This window comes from Squalius cephalus (assembly GCF_949319135.1).
Source record: "Squalius cephalus genome assembly, chromosome: 7".
Classification (NCBI taxonomy): domain Eukaryota; kingdom Metazoa; phylum Chordata; class Actinopteri; order Cypriniformes; family Leuciscidae; genus Squalius; species Squalius cephalus.
This window is the reverse complement of record NC_137128.1, coordinates 20,988,889-21,015,383: the sequence shown is the minus strand read 5'-3', so window position 1 is coordinate 21,015,383 and position 26,495 is coordinate 20,988,889. Positions and strand designations below refer to the sequence as shown.

Genomic DNA, 26,495 nt, shown 5'->3' with positions numbered 1-26,495 from the left:
TATGTGCATTGAAACATGACGTAGTTCAACGCCGTCTCTTGTGATGCTTTAGTTTGCTCCCTACTTTACGTGTTTATGTGTTTTGAAGGAGGCGTGGCTTTGGAGACGCTCTGAAAGGAGGGTGGGATCTTATGCTTTCAAAGCTAGCTTGCTATTGCTAGCCTCTACAAAAATTGCCAACCCTACTTTTAAATGATACGGCACATTGATTTAACAAATGTTGCTTGTCAATCTGTGAAAATCAGTAGGTCAGATTTGGCTGTTTTACTGCTTCTAGATTCCAGGTAGTGTGTTTCCTTCACCGTTTGACATTTTAATTTTGTTGGTGTGAATATTTTTAAGATAATACAAAGCTCATTTAATAGGTTAGGCATTAAAGTTGAACATTCTAATTGCTGTATACAAAGCATACAATGGAAACTGCAATTGTCTTTTCTTCCCTATGTATCTTTGAATTAAACGTCTTTCCAAACTAGAAAAATATTTAGGATGGGACTTGATTTTGTGACAAAATAATTAACACTGCAATTGTCCATAAAGAATAAGAATTGTCCATTTTGATTGTGACTTCAAAGTGTAAAAATATACCATCAACTACCAATTTCCCGCTGTACCTTAAACCTGTGACTGCAGTTTGTATTCTTTGAATTCACATCAAGAGGTCAATCTGTGACTTATACTGTAGATCCTCTATTGGATGTACATCTTTTGATATGAATTCGGAGGTCAGACTTTGCACACAGTGAAATAAAAAACTTCTTTGCATAAGCTTGTGTTTCCAGTATCCCAAAATCACATGGTTAGAAATGAATGTCAATTTATGACTGGTTTATGAAACACTATAGTTTTTCTTCACAATACCATATTTAACAATTGCAAAATACTCACTACTGTGTAGTGAAATAACACATTTTGAAACGGTTGGATGACCTGAGTATGCTCCGGAGAGATGTGATGTAACCACCAGATTAGATGTAGATTAATTTCTTGGAATGGATCTAAGCACGGAGATAAGCGCATCCAGCCAGACAGTTTTTTTTTTTATTCAGTAAAGCTTAGAAAAGCCTTTTTGGAGAAGATCAATTTTATTATACAAAAATATTGTTATTGTAATTATATTTTTCATTATCAGTATGGCTGCTTGACAAATTGTTTACTCCATGTAAAGCATCAAGAATAGGCCATGTAATTCTGTGTGATACTCATTTACATGCCATTAGTGTTCTAATGCTATATGTGCATTATTCATAATAGAGAAGTAAGCCTACAATCGAATGTGACATTTCAACTATAATTTTCACTGGTGTGTGGAGAGGTAATTAAAAAGATTGCGTTGATTGACCTTCTCAAATGTCCGTAGTCATGTGGCTTAGTTAGTACACTAGTGAAACGTACAGAAACCAGCAGTTCTCACTGGGTCCTGAGGCTCACATGACGAGACTTCAACCGAAACATGCAAGTCACGATTTGTAATTCTCAAACTCCTGTCTTCAGGCAGCCTGCTTGATCTTATCCAGTCTGTCACACATTGTGGACTGTGACACAAGGCAAAGCTGGGTTCTTTGACTGCCCCCTGCCTGCTTGAGTATACAGAGAAAGTCAATATGGTTCTCTTCATGAAAGGAAACATATCCACAGGCCTCTGTCCTTTTGAATGTCACTCTATTCTGGGCTAGCCACCTATGGATGATTAATTAAGGTCACTGTACTGGCTCACAGCCCTGCCAAACAGAGCAAGGGATTACAAGATGAAAAACCTGGTTTGATACTTTATACACTGACAGCCTGTATAGATCAAGTCAATGGATAGCCTAACCATCTAATGACTTACCCATCAATGCATATTGTGTGACCATTGAGAAAGAGAACAGAATCATTTTAATAATGTATATTTCAGAGCAAGTGTTAACGCTTTATTGGGAAATCAGCTTATGATTGACTAACTTATCTTTGCAAAAGGTCTTTGCAAGCCAGGACAGAAGAAATAATTAAAGAATTGAAAAAAATTAAGCTCACGCCGAAATTTCAAAGTTTGATTACTAGAGCATGTTTTACAAGAAAATACTACTTTAAAAGTTCATGTTTAGTTTACAGTTTTACTGAATTGCTAAAACACATGTCTCGATACCATCACCCACTTTCTCAAAACCTGAAACACAAAACCAAATATTCAAACTACATTCAGAGAAGCTCTGACTCTTCTGGCAAAATCAAACAATTGCCTCAAACCTATTTTATCTGAGCTTTCAAATCATACACACACTAGTCAAAATATAAAGTCAATAGCCGCTTTCCGACCAAGTAGTTACAGGAACTTAGTTCTAGGAACTGTCCACTTCTAAACAGTTCTAAGAACTACTTTCCCCCAAACTCGGTTTTGCTGTTTGCGTTCGCACTGGCCAAGTGGCCATAGGAACTGGTAGGAGGGGTAAGGGAGTGACGCAAGCACGGTGACTTTTATTTTGACAGCGCGACGGACCTTTATTTTGGCAGCGCTGAGAACGCCAGAGCAAACAATGCTCGCATTCTCTGTGTTTATTAGTTAGCAATCTGTCTAACAGTACTGTTTAATATCTTATTAGATAGAACTGTTATAGAAAGTAGACAGTATATGAAAAAAGGTTATTAGCCTATGCCGTGTGGTTGATGTCCAGTGTTGCTAGCTGGGCAGATAAACATAATCATGTTTGGCTTAGTCCCTTCAAAGTTGCGTTGGATTTTCTCTTCAGCATAAAGGTTTAGAGACCCATCTATCACTGTTTTCCATGTTTGTATAGTTAGTTTATGGAGTAAATATATAGGCTATAATCTGTGTGTTTACATTATAGCTGTTTTAAAAATGGCGGGTGCTGGTGTTCCGCGTGCGTTCGGTCAATCAGCGTACACTAACGTCACGGGTAGTTCCTATAGTGCTGGTTTAGACCCTACTCTGAAGTAGGACCCAAATTAGTTCCTACAAATGGAGTTCCTAGAACTAAAATCGTTCCTAGTTCCTGCGGTGCGAACACGCCGACATCCGGGTACTTTAGCCAATAGTTCTAGGAACTGTGAAAAGGTTCCTCCGGTCGGAAAGCGGCTAATATTTCAAACACTACAGATCTTTCATTAGACACTACATAAAAAAAAATGGAGAAAACAGATTCAAAAGCATGCAGTTACAGAAAAAAAAGTATATTTTGCAACTACGTAAAAAAGTATAGTAATCACAACTCAAAGTAGTAAGGTGAATAAATTGTATACTGTATGTGCTGCAAGTACAGTATTGTACTGAATAGGCCTATTGAATGTCTGTATATTCAGCACTTGCATACTGTAAAAATACAGTAACTGCAAAAGCAAAAAAGTAAAAAAACTCTAAATGAAAAGCATGTTACTGTAAACTCAAAAGAGTTGTGCAACTGCAAAGTCAGCGAGAGATTTATTCTCGCTCAGCATCATGTCTTCATGCTGGGTCCAGCCTGAGGACTTTGTCCACGTCACAGACAATGTCGTCTCTTGCCAGGCAAAGGGAAAACCCCTCTGGTGTGCCGGATCCAGCCTTGACAACACTGTCCACAGCTTGCTTTTTCTCGTCCTCATCCTCATCGTTCACCACCTATTACACACACTCTTCCTCCTCTCCCTCTTATATTGTTTCCATCCATTGTTGGTATCAACATTCAGTGCAACATTTTGAGTCAATTTTGGCACTCTGAACTGACTTGTATTTTGTACAGTTAGTCTGATCACATCATTAGAAACGAGTTTGAACAATTTTGAGTCATTGTGTGTAAATGATGACAACTGTGTTGTAGTTGTGTTTAACTTTTGCCTGCCTGTGTTTAGTGTTTTGAAACATAAGTGCATCACAGTGCAAAATTGTTTTAGTGAGTGAAAAATGTGTTTAGATTTTTGCAAAAAGAGTACATGAGATTTGCAAAGAGTGTCTTAACTACCTGAACTTGTTTAATGTTTTACAGAAAGAGTGATTTATTCGACAAATTGATTTCGGCTATTGAGAATTTGCTTCAGAGAATTGGATTAAGTGTGAAGATGAAGCTAATGAAAATAGCTTGAGGGGAAGTTATGTTGTGAAGGGCACAAGCGCTCATTGTTTCTTGTCTTTATAATGAATGAGATTATAAAAGCAGTAAAGAGCTGTGATTTTACAAATATTGGTGTGTGCAAACATAATAAGCTCACCAGATGTTCCAATCACTTCCATGGCCACAGTTGTATAAAATCAAGCACCTAGGCATGAAGACTGCTTCTACAAACATTTGTGAAAGAATGGGTCTCTCTCAGGAGCTCAGTGAATTCAAGCATGGTACCGTGATAGGTTGCCACCTGTGCAATAAGTCCATGCGTGAAATTTCCTCACTACTAAATATTCCACTGTCAGCTGTTAATGATATTATAAAAATGTGGAAGCAATTGGGAACAACAGCAACATCACGCTTCTCTGTCTGGCAATCCGATGGACAAGTCTGGGTTTGGCGGTTGCCAGGAGAACGGTACTTGCCTGACTACATTGTGCCAAGTATAAAGTTTGGTGGAGGGGGGATCATGGTGTGGGGTTGTTTTTCAGGGGTTGGGCTAGACCCCTTAGATCCAGTGAAAGGAACTCTTAATGCTTCAGCATACCAAAACATTTTGGACAATTTCATGCTCCCAACTTAGTGGGAACAGTTTGGGGATGGTCCCTTCCTGTTCCAACATGACTGTGCACCAGTGCACACACAGCAAGGTCCATAGAGACATGGATGAGCGAGTTTAGTGTGGAGGAACTTGACTGGCCTTCACAGAGTCCTGACCTCAACACCTTTTGGATGAATTAGAGTGGAAGCGGAGACTGCAGGCCAGATCTTCTTGTCCAACATCAGTGCCTGACCTCACAAATATGCTTCTAGAAGAATGGTCAAATATTCCCATAAACAGACTCCTAAACCTTGTGGAAAGCCTTCCCAGAAGAGTTGAAGCTGTTATAGCTGCAACGAGTGGGCTTTGGGCCAACTCCACATTAAACGCTACGGATTAAGAATGGGATGTCATTAAAGTTCAAGGCAGACGTCCCAAAACTTTTGGCAATATAGTGTATATCTGTGAATTGTTTCTATGTGTTCCAATGCCAGACTGACATTTCATATGTATTCAAATTGTATTTATTCAAATTATATTCAATCTTTAACTGACATTGGACCAAACTTTTGTTTCACACAAACTTTATCCAAACCCATTATTAGTTACAAAACACAACAGGTAACACAATCAAGGGGGATTGATTGAGACAGACCACTGTCTGCTGATTGTCACTGCCTTGTTCATTAATTATTCAGCAGAATCCAATTGCCCTGACAGACTGTCACCGGATGAAGCGTGACTTAAGAGTATCCACAGTCCTTTTGCTCCAAAAGTCGGATCCAAAGCTTGTTAAAAGAGCCAGTTGCTGTTTGTGAGGCGAAAGCTCTCAGAACAATTTAATGTAATGTACCAAAACAAACGTGTGACCAATCAAAATTGCAATTGGGTAATGTAAAACATTAGTCTTAGTTCTATAGTCTAAAACAAAATCATTATCAAATAACCAGTGGTCTAGAGTATTTTACAGTAAGTACCTTTGAGAGTCACAACCTTCTGCAGTCAGCTCTAGTAGGCCTTGACCCTGCAAAGCATGAACGATTTGTCTAGACAGTTTCAATGAAGAAAAATGAATACATCATCCATTAGCCGAGTATGCTATTCCCTACAGACACAATGCAATCATGCACTTAGTATGGTCTGTAAGACTGAAATAAACCAGCAATAGATATGCAAAGTCTACTACTAAAATATACTGATGTGACAGCATTATGAGGAACAAGGCGTGAAAAATTCATACAATTTATTTTTATTTATTTTTTTGCAAGGCTGTTATTTGCGACGCTTTATCGGCTCTGACGTCATTCTTGTCATCGAAGGTCAAAGCAGTGAATAGTGAAAAATAACATGTGGCAGACGCATCGTAAAAACTCTTTGGATGTTATGCGTTCAGCTAAAAGCACCCTGCTGGTTATTATTTGTTTAGCCTTCTTTTAGAGAACTAAACCACCTCAGGAAACGTAACAGTTGTGTTATAGTTTAAGACCTTCTTGGGCCACATCTGGTTGAAAACAGACGTTCAGTGCACTACACGACCAACTCTGACTTTCACATCGCACGTGAATCCAACAAGAATAACCCTTAGCCTAAGACATGCAAAACAACTTTAACTTCTGTTTCATTTCTTGTGACATATGGAAAACAATCTATAGCCTATGCGTGCCCTATAAAAAAAAAACACAAAAGTTCAAAATATCGTCCCCAATACAAAACAGAGTCATCGCGTATAAAAAGGGAATAAAAGCGCGATTCTTACGTCTTCATCCTCGCAGGCGTTTCTCTTGCGAAACTGGACCGGAGGTCGGGATGAGGGGTGATGAGGACTCTTCCCAGCCTTATTATCCTCCTCGGGAACCTGTCCACCCAGGAGACGACTGGCTTCAGGTGGATGGGGAAAAGAATTGTTGGTATTAATCTTCCCCGTGAATCTCTGGTAAAGCGAAGCCATGAGTCCGGTAAAATCACTAAAGCATCTCAAAGCGCGAGATCTCTCATCAGCTGCTCTCCTTAGATGTGTTTTATTTTAATGTCCCTCTTCCGCAGAAGGTACCCGCTTTTCTTCTCGAATAGCCCAGAGCCTGATGTCCTCCGAAGAAAGGCAGTAAGACGAAGCCTTTAATTTAAATGAATCTCGAATGCGCTCCGTTGGAGTAATTTCTCTGTTTTATGGCTTTGACTGGAGCCCGGGCGGTACTAGAGAAAGTCTGCTCTGCATTCAAAGCACGTTGTTTCCTCTATAGCCCGTCTACAGAAAAGCGACAACAGCCTATATTAAACTGTACTGAGTCAACGGATTTAACAAACAGAGCTTACAAAATCTCACTGCATTTCAGAGGATGAGGCGAGCGATGGAAAGACAACAGTGAGAGCATTACGCAGAGCTGTGTGTGTGTGTGTGTGTGTGTGGATGAGACGCGTTCTGCATGAGAAGTGACTACTGACAGGATATTTATCTGAAGAACATATATACACCAAGCACAGCTCTCAAATCTCACATTCACTTAGCTAGAGCAATTACACTGACCGAAACTGTAGACTTTATATCACCCATTCAATCAATGGACCATTACAACTGTTCAATATTCAGCAATAACCTATCTATTATACTTCTAAACAATGCTGGAAAGGTCATATACGCAGTACTGGAGTGCCACGCCGTGGTAAAATGAAATACAACAGCTCAGGTTGCGTTAAATTAGTTCATTCATGCTTTCCATTACACCGCTCAAATACATTTTCATTTGAAAATGAAATCGATTGGAACTTAACACGTCATGCGTTCAGCACTTGGACACGAACATCAACATAACCGTTAATTCGAGGCTATTTTCCCCGCGAAATGAGCAGGATATAGCACATTAACTTTTGTTCTTGTAGTCCTTGTCTTACAGAAACGAATTAGACTGCACTTTATAAAAAAATTAATTAAATTAAAAACAGCAATGAAATTGATTAATCTGAGATTTTGTCTAACAGTTCAAAGGTCCTTTAAAATGTTTAATGGAAGTATTTTTGAGTTCAAATAGTTTTGGATTTTGAACATCAGTTTTGAATATACATTTTTGGGTCATTCTTGTTACAGTATAGGCCTACTGTACTTCATGCGTGCAGTAACTTACATTAATATGGCTGTATTGTAATATGACTGTTGGGATGTAGCTATTTCTATAAAAGGGTACAACAGACTTTCATAAATATGCTTTGGATGAAAACAAAGAGCTTAAGTTGACACCAGTTAGCTTGCATCAAGGTGTCAAGTGATTTAGATATTTTTAACTAACATTTGAAATGTTCATAATATCAATGACTGTAACTGTGTCTAATGGGAAGTCAAACAAACCAACAAATACCACAAACACTGCAGATTTCATAGAATTCAGTGATAATATCTGGTGTCATTAGGTATTTTGTTAGTTAATGAGGTATTATATATATTAAGAATAAAATTATGTAAACTTGAGGACACAAATTAAACAAAAACAATATTCTCAAGAAAATATTTTTAGTTTGAAACACCAGGGAAACGGAAACATGGCCATACTGCTCAAAACAATATAGTGAATCCAACAATGTTCAAATCCAGAGAAATCCGCAATTTTAACTAGTGTCATTGCGTCACCTGTCAATGACGTCATATCCGCGTTACCCTCAATTTCCATTTTTACTTAAAAACCATGGAAACCAGAGCCCATGTCCATGCCCCACAGAGGAACCGTACGATCAACTGGTGCCTCCCCAAGGGCCCATCACTTAATGGAGCGTGGAAAGCCGCAATGGCAGCCACGTACACCTTAGGCGTGGACGGGGTAGGACCAGCAGAGAAGCGAACTTGGAGGAACTCCAGCACTGAAGCCACTGGGTCCACACCATGCTTCCAAACGGGGAAAACATTCCGTTTTAGGCCGTACAGTCTTCTTGTGGATGGAGCCCTAGAGCTGAGTAAAGTCTCGTCCACTCCGACTGAAAGACCAGCCTCTAGGTATTGATCCCCCTGAGGGGCCAGACCCACAGCTTCCACAGACCTGGATGGGGTGATATATCGTACCCACGGCCTGGGAAAGCAGGTCCCTCCTGAGGGGAATTTCCCACGGAGGGATATGATGTCTGAGAACCATACCTGGGCTGGCCAGAATTTGTAATATGACTGTTGGGATGTAGCTATTTCTATAAAAAGGTACAACAGACTGTCATAAATTTGCTGTGGATGAAAACAAAGAGCTTAAGTTAGCCACTGCTCAGTGTGGCAGTTAGCTTACATCAAGGTGTCAAGTGATTTTGATATTTTTAACTAACATAACAGGTCCCTCCTGAGGGGAATTTCCCACGGAGGGCTTGCCAGGAGTGATATGATGTCTGAGAACCATACCTGGGCTACCAAGAGCACACTGACCCCGTCCCGACTGACCCTCTCTATAACTCCCGGGAAGCAGAGCGATCGGGGGAAATGCTCCCAGAGGAGATGGATGCTTGAGGCAGAACCACAGCGGACAATGGGAGGTCTCTTGAAATGTGAATAGATCCACCTCCGCTGGGCCAAACCTCTCCCATATGGACTCCACGTCTCAGTGAGGAGTCTACATTTCCCCGGGCCTCTGCTCTGTTCAGGGGAACAGGACATCTGCCCCAAAATTCTGGTCCCAAATTTGTTTTCGCCCTTTTTGCAGACTGGTGCACCAGATCCTTCACGTCGGGATCGGGAGCTCCATCTGCGATCCCCGTGACCTGAGACGCTGCGGGGAGCAAGAGCCTGGTAAATGAGTGACAAACAACACCAAATAGACACAGTTTACACAGAGCGCTTGCTGAGGAGCAGAAGCTTCTCTCTTTGTGTGTCGGCATCCTTTTATAACTTCCGCATTCCACCAGCGCGTGCTAATCATTGCTATATAGTTTAACACGGTTAGTCTTATTGTTTGAATGAATCTCTTGTTTTCTTGATTTACCGCGAGTAACATGTTTGTACCATGCCTATGATGCCTTAAAGACAACACTGTTTTTGTCAAGTGGCTAACATGGTCATAATCAGGAGCTTTATTTGTAGTAACAGTAATACAGCATTTTCTCTGCCATACAATATATAAAAAAAATTATTTGCATGCCATTTAGCAACACAAGACATCCAGCCTTTATTAATATGAAATACTAATATCGATCTAGCTTACTGCATGTGCAATAACCGCAATCTGACCGCAATCTTTCGGTCCATTTAAAATTGGGCCAATTAAGCTTACTGACCGCAATCTTTCGGTCCAATTAAAATCACAGCTTGCTTGTCTTGTGAAAATTGCAATGAAAGTTATGGGTGTAAGAGAGTACTCATCACTTCAATCAATTTACGAATCGTTGATTTTTAAAAATGCACAGACAATAGTGAGTGATTCAAGCCATGTTTTATTTCCTATGTATCAGATGTTGCCATCAGGGAGACGGTATAGAGTCCCATTGTGTAAGAGCAACCGTTACAAAAAGTCATTTATTCCTGTATCTATTAATATGTTAAATAGTAAGATGTAGTAATGTAGGTTTTACTACATCCCTTTCTGAGATTGAAATGTAGTGTAAATTCATTATTGGATCCATTTCAATTTGCCTATATGGTGGGAAGAGGGACTGTTGATGCTGTTAACACTTTTAGATTTTTATTGGTTTGTGTGTGCATATGTGTATGTATGTACTGTATATGTTGTGTATTAATGCAACTTTAAGTCCAAGACAAATTTCATGAAAAAGGACAATAAAGTATACTAACTAACTAACTAACTAATAAGTGTCAAAAGCTACACTATAAGCTAATGCATAGAGTAAAATCATGCCATAACTTTCAACACACTCAAATATATTTTTAGTATGATTGTATGAAGTAAAACAGCACTGCATTGCCCCACAATTTTAATTTGTCAGATAAAGTGACCTGTATGAGTAGTAATTCAGCACTTTCATTAGAATGTGACTTTAAGTGATCAAACGTAACTGTAACAAAGTTCAAGTTCAGGGAAGGAGGTGTACGTTAAAAATAACTTTAATTGTAAAATATACATAAACAACAAAACAAAATGAGCGGCTGTGGATGTGAAGATGACAACTCCTATGATTAGACGCTCATTCACGCCGCCATCAAGCTGCGCCTTTGTTATTGTTTTAAATAAGTGACCTCTAGATGCGAAACTTACATATTGTGCCTTTAACTTTAATATTTTATACAATATATTAATCTTATGACCCATATCTGGACCAACAAAACTACATCTGAGTGGAAGACCATATGGAGCAACAGAAACAAGATTATGTAAAAGATTTCTTCTTTTTTCGCAGCAGCAGAAAGAACATTGTATACTGTATAATATGCACCAGGGCTTTTAAGGGACTCTAACGCACATACAACACTGATGGCCTACAATTGTGAAAAAGCATTACCATTCCATAACACGAATGTACTGTAAATAGCACTACAAGGAAAAGCAAGTGTCTTTATATTGCATTTATTAAAATGGTATAATGACGGTAAAATATTTTCCTACACATTCAAGTCATTTTAAGGTTTTTTTCTCCCTCTCTTTCTTTTTGGCTGATTAGGCATAGTATTCTACGCTTGTGTTTTTTGAATAACTGCATGCCATTGCTTAAGTGTTATAATCCATAAAATAAAAACAACAAATGGCTTTTGTTTAGAACACTCTGAATACAAAAATAAACATTGAGCGCATACCTCATCAAATCAAGCTCAAATACATCCGGTTCTTATTAATGTGGTCCCAAATGTATCACAAAAATCTCTAGAAAGCAAGCGAAATTAAATATTGTGTAAGAATCGATTAATTCCCCTTTAACTGCATGTAATTTCCATTTTTTTTCTGAGCAGGCAGTCAGGTGAAGTGTGCTTACTCAAAACAGAGGTGCTGGAGGCTGCAACTTATAGCCTGCATTATTCATGGACTCGGTGTTACAAAGGGGTTCAGGTTTAATTGAGGCTGCTATCATGGATACACCTTAATCATAGCTTCTAGATGATAAACTCTTTAACCCGAGCTCAAGGGATGCTGCTTGACAAAGCAGTGTCTGCATGGTTCATGGTTCATCAAACTCTTTTAACAATCACATTTACCCAAAAGCCAGGTTGACGTAAACAAGGCTTTATGCAAAGTCCAAGGCTCTTTCTTTTGAAATGTAAGTCTAGAAAATCTTTTTGTGATCTTTGATGAGGAAAATTCGAATGTTACATTTACATTAGCCAAAAAACTCTAATCATTAATCTAATAAAATAACACACAATACTTTACAGAACAAATATTGTGGCTGCACTTAACAGAATATTTTTATTCTCATCACTTTCAGCTTTGAGAAATCGCTGAGATTTCTTTTATGGCTTTGTGGGCATCAAGAAGCTATTCGCTACTGGCTTTTTCATGAGTCAAGTCTTGAGATTTTGCTTCTTTTGAGATGCAGCAATATTGATCCCATACAGTCATGCATTTCAAAGTCCTTTTGAAGAATTTTTGGTGTTATGTTGTGGATGCTGCAGAAGACTGAGCGACAGAATCTCTCATCACAATCAGTACTTCATTTCCATGCTTCCTTAATGGTTGTCATGTTAAAATGTTTCATTATTATTTATTTGCTGTTTGGAGCTTCATTGTGTCCAATATTACAATTGTGAGTGTTTACATCACAAATATTTTGTTATCTATTAAACTATTCCGTGATTTTGATCAATTTGAGCATCAATCTCAATATCATATATTTGATTGGTATGTCAAAAACACTGTAAACACAACAACAGTTTTCTTAAAACTTTGTTTTGCTTTATAAACGGTACATTGAATGATCAATGAAAAAGAAAAATTGAATTTGAGAACTCTTTGAAAAGTTGTGAATGCCCAGTACAAAATAATGGCACACTGACAGTTTCTTTAAAATGCACAAGCGTTTAGGACAGACAACAATAAAGATTTGCTCAGGTGTAAACTGGTTGATATTTGATGAGTTGGTTGTTTGTGGATTCATTTTTGAGCTGTCAACTGTGTTTAAATGAACATCTATCTTTGTGGAGAGTTCAGCAGACCTCAGCTATTTAAGATCAATAGAGTAATCTGTCAGGACGCTCCACAAATACTCCAGCAATACCAACCTGGCTCATAGGATGACAGAGAAACATCTCTTCAAGGTTTAGGGCTGTATCTCAATTTGCTGCCTCACTGACTGAAATGGACAGTTGCTGAATAAGCAGAAAAGTAAGACAAGCTGGTGGAATGTTTTTGATAAGGTAGAATTCATCTAATTGTTGGATTGTCAGTGGGTCTTTGGTAATGCATATGATCATGGTAGCCCTGGAGACACTCATTTCTATCAATTCACTTTCTCCATGTGGTGGCACGGTGGCTCAGTGTCATCTCACAGCAAGAAGGTCCCAGTTCGGGTTCATCTTGTGGTTGAGGCATTTCTTTGTGGAGTTTACATGTTCTACCTGTGTTGCTATGTGTATCCTCCGGGCGCTCTGGTTTCTCCCACAATCCACGGACACGCAGTATGGGTTAATTAAAGACACTAAATTCTCTGTAGGTGTGAGTGTGAATGTGTATGTCTGTGTATGATTGTTAGTCCTGTGACGGACTGGCCTTCTGTCCAGGGTATTTCCCTACCTACAACAACCAAGTCAACTCTAAGCTTTATTTCTAACATTTCATCTTTTCATAATGGTTTAGTGTTGTAAATGCTTCATGAACCACATCTATCACAATCAGCCACTTTATATATAATAATTGTATGTATTTTTTCATTAATCAATGTTTCTTTTGTCACTCGTGTGTACTTATAATGTAAAGCAGTTCTGTCCAGCAATGTAAGCATGAATCTCATATATGGTAAAAACATTGTATAAACAGAACATGGTACCACATTTTGCCATTGCAGCAATAAACATTCATGGTAATTTTCAATGAAATTACGCTCCATAGTATTAGTCTATATTTACATCAGGGTTTCTCAAACTCGGTCCTGGAGGGCCACTGTCCTGCACAGTTTACTCCAACCCTGATCAAACATACCTGAGCAAGCTAATCAATGTCTTCAGGATCACTAGAAACTCACAGCTATGTGTGTTTGATCAGGGTTAGAGCTAAACTGTGCAGGACAGTGGCCCTCCAGGACAGAGTTTGAGAAACCGTAATTTACATGTATGCATTTGGCAGATTTTTTTTATCCAAAGCAACTTAAGCAACAGCAATACTAAGCTTTAAGCATGCAAAATTACCTTGGACCCAACAATACTGGAAACTATGCTGTGTTTTTTTGTGAAATCCAAATTGGTTAAATGTCTGTCAGAGTACATAAACTTTCGTATGCAGCAGATCAAACGTCTTAGCATAAGCTTGCATTTCTGGTCTTCCAATTTTCAGATGCGTTCAAATGGAAATAAATGAAGTGTAGCTTTACAGTGCATTCCAAGTATACATTTTGCCAGTCTATGTTCTCAATGGAAATCTAATTACATAACCATGGCACTGCTAGCAACATATATATACATACATACACACTCACCTAAAGGATTATTAGGAACACCATACTAATACTGTGTTTGACCCCCTTTCGCCTTCAGAACTGCCTTAATTCTACGTGGCATTGATTCAACAAGGTGCTGAAAGCATTCTTTAGAAATGTTGGCCCATATTGATAGGATAGCATCTTGCAGTTGATGGAGATTTGTGGGATGCACATCCAGGGCACGAAGCTCCCGTTCCACCACATCCCAAAGATGCTCTATTGGGTTGAGATCTGGTGACTGTGGGGGCCATTTTTGTACAGTGAACTCACTGTCATGTTCAAGAAACCAATTTGAAATGATTCAGGCTTTGTGACATGGTGCACTATCCTGCTGGAAGTAGCCATCAGAGGATGGGTACATGGTGGTCATAAAGGGATGGACATGGTCAGAAACAATGCTCAGGTAGGCCGTGGCATTTAAACGATGCCCAATTGGCACTAAGGGGCCTAAAGTGTGCCAAGAAAACATCCCCCACACCATTACACCACCACCACCAGCCTGCACAGTGGTAACAAGGCATGATGGATCCATGTTCTCATTCTGTTTACGCCAAATTCTGACTCTACCATCTGAATGTCTCAACAGAAATCGAGACTCATCAGACCAGGCAACATTTTTCCAGTCTTCAACTGTCCAATTTTGGTGAGCTCGTGCAAATTGTAGCCTCTCTTTCCTATTTGTAGTGGAGATGAGTGGTACCCGGTGGGGTCTTCTGCTGTTGTAGCCCATCCGCCTCAAGGTTGTGCGTGTTGTGGCTTCACAAATGCTTTGCTGCATACCTCGGTTGTAACGAGTGGTTATTTCAGTCAAAGTTGCTCTTCTATCAGCTTGAATCAGTCGGCCCATTCTCCTCTGACCTCTAGCATCAACAAGGCATTTTCGCCCACAGGACTGCCGCATACTGGATGTGTTTCCCTTTTCACACCATTCTTTGTAAACCCTAGAAATGGTTGTGCGTGAAAATCCCAGTAACTGAGCAGATTGTGAAATACTCAGACCGGCCCGTCTGGCACCAACAACCATGCCACGCTCAAAATAGCTTAAATCACCTTTCTTTCCCATTCTGACATTCAGTTTGGAGTTCAGGAGATTGTCTTGACCAGGACCACACCCCTAAATGCATTGAAGCAACTGCCATGTGATTGGTTGATTAGATAATTGCATTAATGAGAAATTGAACAGGTGTTCCTAATAATCCTTTAGGTGAGTGTGTGTATATATATATATATATATATATATATATATATATATATATATATATATGAAGAGTTCAGATGCAAAAGCCTCTAAGTGCCATCTGAAATTTTCTTCCAGAATGATCATTTTTATCAAGCTCGTATATTTAAGTTCAATAATTTCACTTAAATGGCAATGCAAATTACCTATTAATTGTCATTTAAGTGAAATTACTTAACTTAAATATACAAGCTTTATAAAAATGATTTACGCGGGTTGTGCCTCGGCACGGCACAGCACGGATGAATCCAATGTTTTGAGGAGAATGTGCGTCTGTCAGTCACCTCGCCGGTGTGGATACTGTCATTCTGAATCCCAGATTCTACTTTTTGGAAGTATGACCAACATAGGAATTTTTTACCGGAAAATGTCATCTGAACAAGTAAGTAACATCCACTTTTGTTCTGCCCAACTAAGATCATGCTGATTAAATCTAACGATCGCTTATCATATCACCTCAAACCGTGCAAATTATACTTTGTTCTCAAATTGTTAATGTTAACAACATCAGCATTGCGTGACTACATTTAATGCCCTTCTGATATTTATCCTTGTTTTCGCATGGGCCCGGTTGTAGTCTCTTTTTTTCTGTAGCCACTCCAAAGTCCGAAGTCTTTTGCATTTTACAATGGGTGAATCTCCAGTTGTCACTTGTCGTTTGAACCTTTCTGGATCCGCCAGCAAATTGATAAGTTTAATTATATCAAGTGCTGTGAGAAAAGGCTATAAATCTCCATCTCCAACATCCTCACACGCAATATAGCCTACTAGCCGAGACACCTTCTTTATGTGTGCAGATGTGACGTAATGACGCAAAGACATGCTTGAATTTCACACGGATCCACCAGTACCACTGGAATTAAAAACATCATTACAAGCTTACCGTTTTGAATCGAGCTAAGGCAAGCAGATAGTTTTGAACACTGGCTGGTTATGTACTTGCTCAAAAATGTATTTTGGATCATTTTTAACCCCAAAAAGTTACGGACTGCAGCTTTAAGCACTTTAAGCTATAAGTGACCTTTAGAAAACTTATGCTTTAAAGTTTCTTAAACTGTTAAAACTTTCAGGCTCTCAAGGCCAACATGAAGTTTAATTTGTTAACCTACTCTCAGCACCTGAGGTATGTGAAAATTGTTCACTTTTGCAGAGTCAACTGATTGCAAGAACAGGCAATTTATTCATAACTACTTACGAAGCTTTGATTAAAATTGTGTTAAGAATGGGTCATTATTATTCTTACAGGGCATAGTGAAAAACTACAGTACGACATTCAGAACCTCCATATACTGTATGCCTATCGACTTGCACTTTTATCTTTAATCTCTTTTCTGGAGTAAGTTTCATGAAACTGAGCATGAAAATGAGGATGTGTTCTTACTGAAGATTTTTCTGTTTACTGAACAAAGTTTTTTTTTTTTTTTTTTTTTTTTTTTTCTCGTGAGAGAGAGCACATCATACAGCCTTCAAATCCAATTTTAAAATGTCCAAGATAAGGTGCCAGGGAAATTGAAACTTATCCAAGGATGATATGGAGCAGACTGTGGGAGTAAATGATGAGTGAGTAAATTAGACAGAGACTTGACTATAGAGAGTGCAAGGATTAGACGCATGTATTAGAACGTTACGCAATGCTCTTCAAGTCTAAAGCTAGAGGTGGTTTCAGAGGGTCACTTTCTTCAGGTGAACACTAAAAAGATTTTACTGTAGCAAACAGTGAACACCGTCACTGATGTGCGGTGCATCAGTGTCGCCTGTGCTGCAGGGTGTGATAAGCATTGAGTCTAAATGCAGAATGCATTTCAGCCTTCGGTCCAATAAGAAGTATTTATCCTGAATGTGTCTCTGTATGCATGCTATTATGTATTGGCCCAGGAGACTAAAAAGCTTGACTGAAAGTGAAATAGTCCACCTCTATTAAAGCAAAAATTGTGTGCATTTGCAAGTAATCTGGCACATTGAGACGGTACAGAAAAAGTCATTCAATTAGCAATTGAAGAGTTTAACTATATAGAACTAACAGAAGTGTCCTTGAAGATGCTTGAGCATCCATATCCAATAAAATATTTTTGCACTCCTTGAGATAGGCTTTGCTATGATCATGACATATCAAACCTTAATTTCTGTAGTTCTCTCAGCTGTACACTTCAAGAGTTTTGTCATGTCTTACAACATGGAGAATGTTCTTGATGGGTCCCTAATGTATACACTGGCCAAATTCTGCAATCAAAGCATTTTGTACTTTAGCATATTTTCTTCACAAGGCTTTAACTTGTAAAAATCACAAACATCAAGCTTGCAGTTTTGTATAATGCGGTTTATGGAATGTCTGACATAAATGCTACAAATACAAGGCCTTACCTTTCTAAATGAAGTGCTGGTGTCGATCTTCAATTGAGTGACAATAAGAACTGACATTGTGGATTGGCAGTGCAGCAAAGTATGGAAGTCCACTTGTGGTACAGCGTGTTTTACCTTCCTGTTGTTTACTTTGTCCTTCCTCTCACTCTTATATGTTCAGTCTTGGCTGCACATGCAGAACCCCGAGCGAAGTATGCAATTCCACGGCACCCGCTGCTCTAAGCTGTATTTTTCTTCTCTCAGTCAATTTCTCTGTCCTTTCCTTCTTCCCTCACCTCTCCTCCGAACGCAGTCTCTCTCTCCTTCTCACCCTCCCTCTCTCTTGGGTTGCCCCACTGAAGCGTGAGGGTAAACCACTTAAATATTCTGGGCAGATTTCACAAAACACACATAAAAACAGCAGCAGGTGACAGCAGCCCTTGCCAAATGGTTTAGAGACTAAAGGAAAAAGTATGAATATGTAAACTGACTATGGCTGGGTTTAAATAGCAACAATAGTGTTGGTAAGTTGGTAAGAGTTCAGAGTGTCAATTTCAATGAATTTATTCAACAATTTGTTTGCATCATCATGGACTTTGTTTATGGACTTGTGGGACTATAATAAAATATATAAAATATAAGTATTCTTTAAAAAAATAAGTTGAAATAATGCACATTGTTGACCATAACAAACAGAATAGACCTATAGATTAACAACCTCGGATAGTTAGAGTAGGCCTGCTTGTTGCAGGTCTGTACTTAAAGTCCCCATGAAATCAAAATTGACCCTATTTACTTTGTTAGCGCATATTACTAGTCTTGTGGTGAACAATTAATCCGTGCAAGAAAATATTTAAAAAAAAAATTTTTTACCATGGTAATCTTTAATCAAAATCTGAAAATGCCCCTCCCCTCTGCATTGGAGGACCTTCTCTGATGACGTAGGTTTGAGGAATTGGTTTGGGCAACGCTTAACCACTCCCCTCAAACCGTTAGTCTGTTATGAGCGAGAGATGGAGAGGAGGAGCGCTGGAGTAAAACCCTGCCCTCTGTTCAATATTCCTTTTCACTGGGAAATACGTCATAACACTGGAGAAAAGTAGTTTGCAACTTCCGGTTCACGGGGACTTTAAACTGTACTTGTCTGTCTTTTAAGTTTTCATAAAAAAAATTATTTCCCTATGGAGAAAATGAAATACTATGAAAATAGTTTCAGTCATTACTTTTTTTCCATTTAATTTAGTCTAGTTAGTTTTGTATCAAATACAATGTAATTTTCAGTGATCGAGATCTGGCAGCAACAGCACATTTTCCGCATGGGCGAGCGATTTGTGGACCGCTCTCCTTGCGCATGGAATCCCACATATGCCATCAAACCAATGAGAACCTGGAACAATGATGATGATGCAGAACAGCAGAGTGTAGGCGCCAAAGCTGTTGTGGATCCACTTTCCCGAAATTCCTGAAAATTACAGTTGTTTGGCAAATAAATAAATGGCGGACAGTTTATTAGCTCGATGGTGTTTTAAGCCCGCAATGGCTCCTTAGAGGCAGCTAACCCTACCCTCAACCTTAAACCTACCCATCCCCTCACTGCCTGGAAGGCGCCGTTGGGTGCTTAAAACACCAAACACCAGTTTATTACCAATATTTTATTATGTAAGCTTTATGTTACACCTAAAATGACAAGAGAACTTATAGTAATTTATAGTGGAATAATAATTAGAGAGTCCACAACTCATTAACTCCGATGGACTGGGTATGTAGAGCAGCTTACATGGACTGTGTACCCCTGTAAAATTATGCTTCCTTGTGTTCATTTAGTGAGATTATTTTTAAGCCAAATTAAAGCCATTTCAGCTCAAACAAAATAATATGGGATATACTGAATATTGCTAAAAAGCTCAAATATATTTTTATAAGACATTTCACCCAGTCCTAGTGCTGAGAAATACATGCGCCCAAATCCACAAGGACATATTTATGCTGCACTGTCATGAGGTAAAGTCTCCTTGCCAGCAGACAGGGTGCTGGCATCCCTGTTGTCCATGCAATTTCATTTACGGAGTATCTTTGCCTCGCACACGCCCTGTCCAGGTTTCGACACCCAATAAAGAATTTATTACACAAACCCCATTGACTCCAGAAGATTTGTTCTGGACACAGGAGAGGGGTAGAGAGAGAGAAGTGGCACTGTGTAGACTCGAATTCATTAAAAGACAAGAGTTTTATTTAAAGTAGACAGTATAGTTGGCTAGCATGCTCTTAATTGACTTCGAGTGTAAAGACACAAGATGTGCTGTAATGCAATATAAACACATCCAAAACGTGCAACAAATGAAATGTGCAAGTGTATGTGTGGATATCTGAGTGTAAGAAAAATGCTGTTATAAAACAACTTGTGAAGTTATATAAGTACAAGATAGTATGTGGTCCAAAAATATATTTATAGCAGAATATTTTAGCAAGTTTTAGGATTTTGACCAATTTAAAACAAACTAATCAAACAAGTAAATGTGTGACACTGATCATGTGAACTCTTTATACAGATGGTCAAATACAATACTTATTGAACAAGGTATTGAATCAAAATGAACTAAAATGTGTGCATTACCAATTGACAAGGCTGTCAATAGATTTGGGAAATGAAAAAAGAAGGAAACTTACATTTCTGTTAATAGGGCAAGTGGGCAAGGTTATTAGCCAATGTCGATGTTAACAATGTCAATGGCAATGGCAATATGGTCGACTATCAGTTGATTTATCTGTCTATCAGAGAGAGTTACATTTTTTAAACTGTCTCCAGGTTTGCCTCGTGAACAAACCATTTTCAACAAGATCACAAAAACTCATAGAATAACATTTACTCTGTTATTAACAAAGACTGATATAACACTTCCTGTCTCGAAGGAGTTGGGCCACCAGCAAAATTAAATAGAAGGGTATAAAAGCAGCAATTTGTATGTCATGGTGGTGGTGGTTATTTTTCATTTTGCTCCCTGGGCACAGTTAACAGGCTTGGACCCTCTAGGCTATCTCATAAGGAGTGATATATGAAATGAGGCAGTGTTGCACAGCATCCTCCATTAGGGTCAGTTTAAAGATGGTGTAGGGCTTTGGTAAAGAAGTTATCAGCATCTGCAGGCTGCTAGAGTTCACAAGATTGTATGTGTTTATAAGGTGCTATTGATTTGACCTCTCCACTAAAGCAGGACCATAATGACTGATGATTACCTCATTGGATTTAACACTCTGGAAAAATTGAATGGATTGATAGATTGGTCTGCATTTAAGACTGAGCTAAACGATTCTTATTTATTCTGTGATTTTAAATTCCCAGTCAGAGCCAAGTATGGACACAAATTATGGGAGTTATTGATGCCACCCAGCTGGCAGACTTGTTCCACGAGCTTGTTGGGCACCCAGTTGAGGATGCAGAAAATATAGTAATTACATTACATTAGTAATTTATTCATCATCTAATTACACAATTATTATACACATCTGGAGAGCACAAGTTTATAAATACATTAGATTTTTAAATATCTTAGTTATATCTGCATATTTATTATCAAGTACTGAAAGACATAAAACGTATTAAAGTATTAAAGCATTCAATTCTAAACACATTCTTGTTTGAAGGTCTGACCATGGACATTGGGGAGGGGGGCTTTGACACTGACCGTGAATGACTGAAGACACTCCATACAAATTCACAGAGGCAACAAGCCACTGCCTACTAGGATATTTCCCAACAGGCCTACAAAGGCTACTGAGTCTGTCTTGATTGAGTTCTGCTTGACCGCCTCACTGTATAAAGTAGACATCTTGAAAATATTGCCTTTTCCCTCTTGGGGTGAGGGTAGTGCAACTCTTCCTTTCTCCATATCAGTCTGGTTAAGGGTTTCAAAATGTAATCTGAGAATTAGAGTTTCTCATCTGTCCAAAATATGGACTGCTCCTGACTAGTATAGATGCAGACAACCTCATAAAACATTAGAGCTAGAGATGCACCGATTGACTGGCCAGGGACCGGAATCAGCCAATTTTCCGCATGCTCTGCCCGGACCGGTGACCGCAAGGTCAGTGTCACGTCTTTCAGATTCCGAGCTGGCCCGTTATGTTGCCAGCGGCGCAGGCAATATCGTCACAGCCACGCTCACACTAACAGCTGCATGTAAACAAGTCGTTGGCTTGGAAATACTTCACTGTGAGTGAAGAAGACACAAAGTTCGCAATTTGAAATATTTTAAGGCCAAAGTAAACTGCGGGGGAACCACCACGAAAGCGTTCGGAACAACAAACCAAATTCACGCTCACACCAAAAGCGTGTGCACCGCTGATCTATATAAGTGGCGCACACATAAAGCCACCTCTCAAACAGCTCGCGAGTCACAAGTACCAAAATGAGTGGTTTACTGCGCTTAAACAGTCAAATACATACAAAATTGTCAAAATGCCAGTCTTGGCGAGTATTCAGTTAAACTTGTCAGTTTTGGAACGTAAATAGTTGAGAAAGATAACACATGTTGTGTAACAGTATATTGGAACCGTGCATAAACTGTGCATTAAAGTGACAGAAGTCTCATATTCCTGCTAACCCTTTCACATGTAAGTTTAAAATACACTAGCTAACCCCTCAGTGTGAGTTTTTTTAAGGCGACGTTATTTTAGAACGTATCACCTTATTATTTCCATGGCGACGTGCCACGCTTGTCACGTGACACCACGCAGCCAAAATAGCCTGTATGGCAGGAGTATCGCTTTTACTTTGTTTTTCCTTTTTTTATTCAAAATATTCTCAAACTTTTTGGCTATGTCATTAACAAAAAGTGTAAGTGATGTTTAAAAACCTTTATAATGATCATGTTAGTTTATCTATGACGTGCAATGGGCACAGGCATGTTAGTTTGCACCACAATTGCAACACAAGCGTTGAGCACGTCCGTCTCTGGCTCAGCTCCAGCCAAAGCGCAAAAACACATTTGAATTTAGCAGTTGATCACATGATGCACTGAACATTCTAATCACACTAAAGTGATTGTACACTCCAGGGACCAGCCAAGACCGATCACATCGGTGTGATCGTATGAGTCAAAGGGTTCATCAAAGAACAACTTAGAAATTGCTAGCATCCATATCACCCTGTAGCTAGGGCTGTGCAATTAATCAATTAATTTTCGATTTTGGCTTCCAACAATTATGAAATCAAGATTATTGACGTGAAACTATCCTCGTAAAAACAGTTAGTTATGTCTAAAGTGAATGTAAACACTGAGAAAAAGCAAAAGCGTGTGTAACAGTATATTGAGTCTGTGCGTTAGCTCTGAAAAAGACAGAAGCCTAATAAACCTGCTGCAGTCATTATTGTCCAACTGTATTTTTAATAAGGATTAGTCTATATGTAATGTATACAGCAGTGTTATTTTACATTTGATTACTATATTCAATTTCTGTTGTAGGCTATTAATTATCTGAATACCACTGTTAGTACATCTTCCTGAAAAACCTAAAGCACTGTTCATTTCATTTGTATTTTTTGTCTGTTACAATTTTTGTCGGTTTTGTTTGTAATTTAGTTTCTTTTTAGCGCAATTTTCCACCGGACAAAATTGCGATTGTTAACTCATGATTTCTGTTCTGTCTGTGCGCACCAATCTTGCACTTCTATCTACTCCTCAACCAGACCACCTAGAGACTTCGGGTTTTCGGCATTATGTTAAGGAAGGTCTAATCTCGGGAACGCACAAAAAAAATCCAGGAAAAGATTTACTATCTCTTAGTGTTGTGATCCCATGACGTCAGAAAATTGCGCTAAAACACTCACTGAGTTTTTATTACTTGTTTCTTATTGTATTGCTGGCAGTTTACTTGTCTTCTGTAACTGTTTTAATGACTTTACTTACATTAATTAACCTAGCATTAGTTTTTGCTGAAGTACTGATAATTGTGAAATTTCACTGACATTTAAAATGACTCATATCATGAAATAAGACTTTGATCATATCTGCCGCAGTATGGCTGTCGTCGCATCATCCAGGTGGATGCTGCACATTGGTGGTGGTTGAGGAGATTCCCCCCTTCTATTCCCCCACTACCTAAAACACAGAACTAATTATACAGCAAATATTTATGCAAAATGTGTCAAGATGATTTCATATTATATTATGATATTTGACATTTAGTTAGAAGCCAATGTCTTGTTTTTGTGAGATAATTCTTAGACTTCATAACTATTTTTGTCCATTACATTTTCCATTCCTCTTTCATCTTGTGAATTTCTAATAAGTGCTGTGTATTTCAAAATGAGATTTTTCACAGCTTCAGTTTCATGCTGCAAATCAGTGGATGTGAATTGGCCCCATTTATTTAGCTTTAATTAAAAAAAAAAAAAACATTTAGCTTTTGGACATTTTAAAACAGCCGTTTTCACGGATTTAATTTTCAATCTGCATTGAAGAAACAGTCGCAGATTTTGTTTTTGTTTTTTGTTCAATTCAATATGTGTATGTGGTTGTTTCTAGTTTCTCGTTCCCCTTTTATATAAAAATGCATGTTCTTAGAAATCTGGGGCCGTATTCACAAAGAATTTTAAGGCTAAAAGTAGCTCCTAACTGGCGAATTTAGGAGCAACTCCTAAAAATAATGGGCGTGTCACTCGTAACTTTAGGACTCCTAACTTTTTTGACTAAGAGTAATTCACGAAGCATTTTAGCCCTAAAAGTAGCACCTAAGTCTGGGACACCTTAAAAGAAGTCAAGAGGACTCCTAACTCACTTAGACCTATTCACAAACCGCTTTTTGTGGCATTTCATGTTGCGATGTTTTGAAATGTGTATGCGGCGCTACAGGAGCTTCCAATCGCGAGGGAACAATTTTGCATTGTAGGCATAACTAGGGATGCAATAACGCCACCAACAACAACCAAAACTAGGCTACTCATTGCATGTAAACTAATTGTAATGTTTCATTGTGAATCAAATTAAAATGTTCTTCTCTTTGCAAACGTAGGCAGAGGCATATAGTGACAGATTAATTCAATAATGTTGCAAAGATATTGCATCAATCCATATGTTTCATTAGGCTACTAGGCTATTTGTTTTGCCTTACTCTTTATTCATTTAGGCTATTTATTCAGTTATTCATCATCTTCCGTCCTTCGCACTACTTGTGTAGCGCACACATTCTCAGACCTGTCACCTGTCACTCATCATCGTAGTGGAGGTGTTTGGAATCATTCCCGCGTTACAATCATCAGCCAATCAAGGTGGTCACTTCAGTCAAGCTCGTGCATGAGTAATGACGTCATCCATAGCAACGAAGACACACTCTTAGTTTAGGAGTTGTCATTTTTCTTTACTAAGAGTAGGTCTGAAAGGCGTTGTGAATAACTTTTAAGAGAAAACTCCTAGCTAAAATCTGTTAGTGCGATTTAGGAGTACTCCTAAGATAAAATGCTTTGTGAATACGGCCCCTGGTCTTGATGTTGTATGCATAAATAACTGATTCAAAGTATTTATATTTTTCTAAAATATGCCATATCCCTTTACCATACTATTAAAATGATTTAGGAGGAGCTATTGGCAGCTCAAAGGCAGCCACACAAGTTAAAATTCAGCACAAGGATAAGATAAGAGTTCATTTATACTGACTGTCAAATTTGAGACTTAGCCACTAGCACAATCAAAGAGAAGCACAACTGAATCATCCATTTAACCAAAGCAGCTAAGCAGAACATAGAACTTTTGTTCCCCTGTAAGCTCAGAGGTAATCCTTCACTTTAAGGATGAAGCTTATTATTTGGATTAAGAATATTTTCACACTATTTTAGAGCATAAATATTGCTGTTGAGTTATTGAGTTATTTTTCACTCAAAACGCCACTGAATTTCAAACATATAAAGTGTTGGGTATAATTACTGCAATGTTAGGAATGGAGGAGCATGAGAATGCATGTTAAACATGCAAATCTAAATCTATATGCATCCATCTTCTTTATGTTGGTTATGATAAAGACGTGTCACACACAAGCCCAGAACCATTCAGTTATTATGGTAATCAAACTATATTAACCTGCAGGATAAATTGATTATAAATAATAACACTATTAAAACTAAGAACAGCACTAATGATATAAAATACAAAAAGTAATAGTACCTAAAGAAGCGAAATAGTTGAAAAAAAAAAATTGTGTGTGTGTGTGTGTGGTCAAATTACCCGTTTGTGCGGTTCAAACGAATAAGACCATGTTTGGAAAGATTTGGGCTTGAAAGTGCTGTCATTACATCCAAAAATTAAACATTATAATTACTCCTTTGCCTTTAATCAAAACTGGACAGAAGAGAGGGGAGTGGGATCAAGAAATGACCTCATGATTTGTAAAGAGCTAAATAATTACAATGTTTCTTTTAACGCAACAAATCAAGACTAGTCTGGAATGGTTCAAATTTACTGTGGATCAAATGTGACATCACACAGCCAAAAGTATAGGTCTAATGTGTAATATCTTAGAATCCAAGGTAATACAAACACAGCACTTATTAATGTTGTGCATCATTTAATTATATATGGGCTAGCAACTGCAAAAAAAAAAAAAAGCAAGAAAGAAAGAAAAATAGCACATAAACTGGTAGAGTGTTGTAGAGAAACAACACTATCAGAACTAGTCCAGAGGACTATACATCTGCACCTGAAGAGAGAAATACAAATCTAAAAGACTCAGCATTATCTAGATTGGTGAATAAAAGTAAATGATGGCAGCTAAC

At 38.4% G+C, this 26,495-nt stretch overlaps 1 protein-coding gene across 3 annotated transcripts in view; it reads right to left on the bottom strand.

The window, feature by feature from the left end:
• dpp6b (dipeptidyl-peptidase 6b) overlaps positions 1-26,495 on the bottom strand; it is a 142,926-nt gene that overhangs the window by 107,534 nt on the left and 8,897 nt on the right. Inside the window, exon 1 of one of the 3 annotated variants that reach the window (XM_079876362.1) lies at positions 6,374-7,038. The exons of the other annotated variants lie outside the window; for them this stretch is intronic. Within the exon in view, the coding sequence (XP_079732488.1) occupies positions 6,374-6,565 (192 nt within the window). The 5' untranslated portion in view covers positions 6,566-7,038. Of the gene's footprint in view, positions 1-6,373; positions 7,039-26,495 lie in introns of those variants that run through there. 3 annotated transcript variants of the gene reach the window in all.